The following is a 1740-nucleotide window of genomic DNA, read 5'->3' on the forward strand; positions in this document are numbered from 1 at the left end:
GAGAAGTGATCCCCGACTTCCTTGGGGGAGAGAGCGTGGTGAGGCTTCCACGTCTGCAGCCAGAGCTGGGCTCGAGGAGGTGGCACGGCTGGGTGGGAGGCTGGGATTCCTGGAGTGCGGCTGGGAGATGGAGGGGGCTGGGTGCGGCCTGTGCGCTCTGCCTGGCGAGGGTCTTGCTGGCTCTCAGCAGCCACAGGGCTTGCTTTAGAAGCTGCTTCAAAGAGAGGTGGTGCTGTTTTGAGGTTGGGCTTTACTTTGGGTCCTTCAAACATAGTGAGTGAGATAGAAGTTTCTGGAAGCCTAAAGACTAGGCCAGTCAAAGGCTTACCCATTCTGTATTCCCATCAAAGACATTGCCAAGCAGCAACAAGTTTACCTGCTTACTCACTGCAGGGGAGGTGACTCAAATGTCTCTGCAGCTCTGGACCCTGGAGCTGGGACTAGTCTGCAACCCACAGTCACACAGCTGAGACGATCAGGATCCCCCTTCAAGGGAGGCAGTGTCCAAGCCCCCTTTATTGCCTCCCCTGGAGATGAAATGACAGGCTGGGGTGACCCTAGGTCACAACTCCGTCGTCTCATATGGCCCCCAGTGGCCCGGGCCCTCTTCGTTTCTAACAGAAATACCAAACAGTGAACTTGCATCATTGCTGGATTTTAAAAAAGTCTTTTCCTAGGAATTTTTCCAGGCTCGCCTGTTCTCTCCATTTGTGATACGTGGCACACATGGCTTATTTTTAGCAAACGGTTCTGCAGATCTGAGAGTGGCTTATGGACGGACACTGAACAGTGGCCTTGCTTGCTAATCCCAGTGTTTCTACAAGTGAAACGGGGTGGGGGGAATCATTGTTTGGTGGTGGCAGGTGGGTCTGCCAAGGCCTGCCCATCCAGGGGGCCTTTGGTTTGGGGAAATCCGTCGATTTCAGTGCAGTGACTGCTCCACCCCCGCTTCTGAGGGGGAGAGGCAGCTGCTATGGGCTGCGGTGTGCAGAGGCCCCCAGCCTGGCCGTCAGTCCAGCACAGGGTAAAGGGACATGAGCATGGGGCTGTGACGAACGTGGGTCTGTGCCCTGGCGCACTCACTTTCTGCTATGTGCAAGTGGCGTGACTTGCCCACGCCTCCATTCCTTCCTCTGTGAAACTGGAAGAATAATAGTCTCCACTGCACGGGTGGACCTGGGGATTAAGTGGGGTCATGGAAGCCCACAGCCCACTCAGTAAGAGGCTGCTGTTATGAACGGCTTTGGTGGTCATGCAGCACTCTCCTGTGGGTCAGGCCAGCCAGACCTCGACTGGCCCTGACCCGCTGCCCTTTATCTCTGACCTGCAGTGTAATGTCCCCGAGGGAGGGCTGGTCCCCAAGTCCCTCTATATGACGGAAGAGGAGCAGGAGCACGCGGACCAGCTGTGGCAGTGGAGCGAGACCTACCATTCAGCCAGTGTGCTCCGCGGAGCCCCCCATGAGGTGCCTGGGCCTGGCCGGGGAGGGCCTGCTGGGCTGGGGGTCTGTCATCTTAGGTCAGGTGACCCCAAAACACAGCTTGAGATGATTCTTTTTTTTTTTTTTGAGATGGAGTCTCGCTCTGTTGTCCAGGCTGGAGTGCAGTGGCACGATCTCAGCTCACTGCAAGCTCTGCCTCCCAGGTTCAAGTGATTCTCCTGTCTCAGCCTCCCAAGTAGCTGGAATTACAGGCACATTGCCACTGTGTCCAGCTAATTTTTGTATTTTTAGTAGAGATG

The 1740-nt window shown here is 55.7% G+C and overlaps 1 protein-coding gene across 1 annotated transcript in view; it reads left to right on the top strand.

Annotated features, from left to right (window-relative positions):
• The window catches only part of SEC14L5 (SEC14-like 5 (S. cerevisiae)), a 75285-nt gene that overhangs the window by 66239 nt on the left and 7306 nt on the right, over positions 1 to 1740 (top strand). Inside the window, exons 12-13 of the mRNA XM_011961425.1 lie at positions 3 to 38; positions 1331 to 1465. Coding sequence (XP_011816815.1) covers positions 3 to 38; positions 1331 to 1465 — 171 coding nt within the window. The remainder of the gene's footprint in view (positions 1 to 2; positions 39 to 1330; positions 1466 to 1740) is intronic.

The sequence above is a fragment of the Colobus angolensis genome, unplaced genomic scaffold, assembly GCF_000951035.1.
Source record: "Colobus angolensis palliatus isolate OR3802 unplaced genomic scaffold, Cang.pa_1.0 Scaffold55, whole genome shotgun sequence".
Classification (NCBI taxonomy): Eukaryota; Metazoa; Chordata; class Mammalia; order Primates; family Cercopithecidae; genus Colobus; species Colobus angolensis.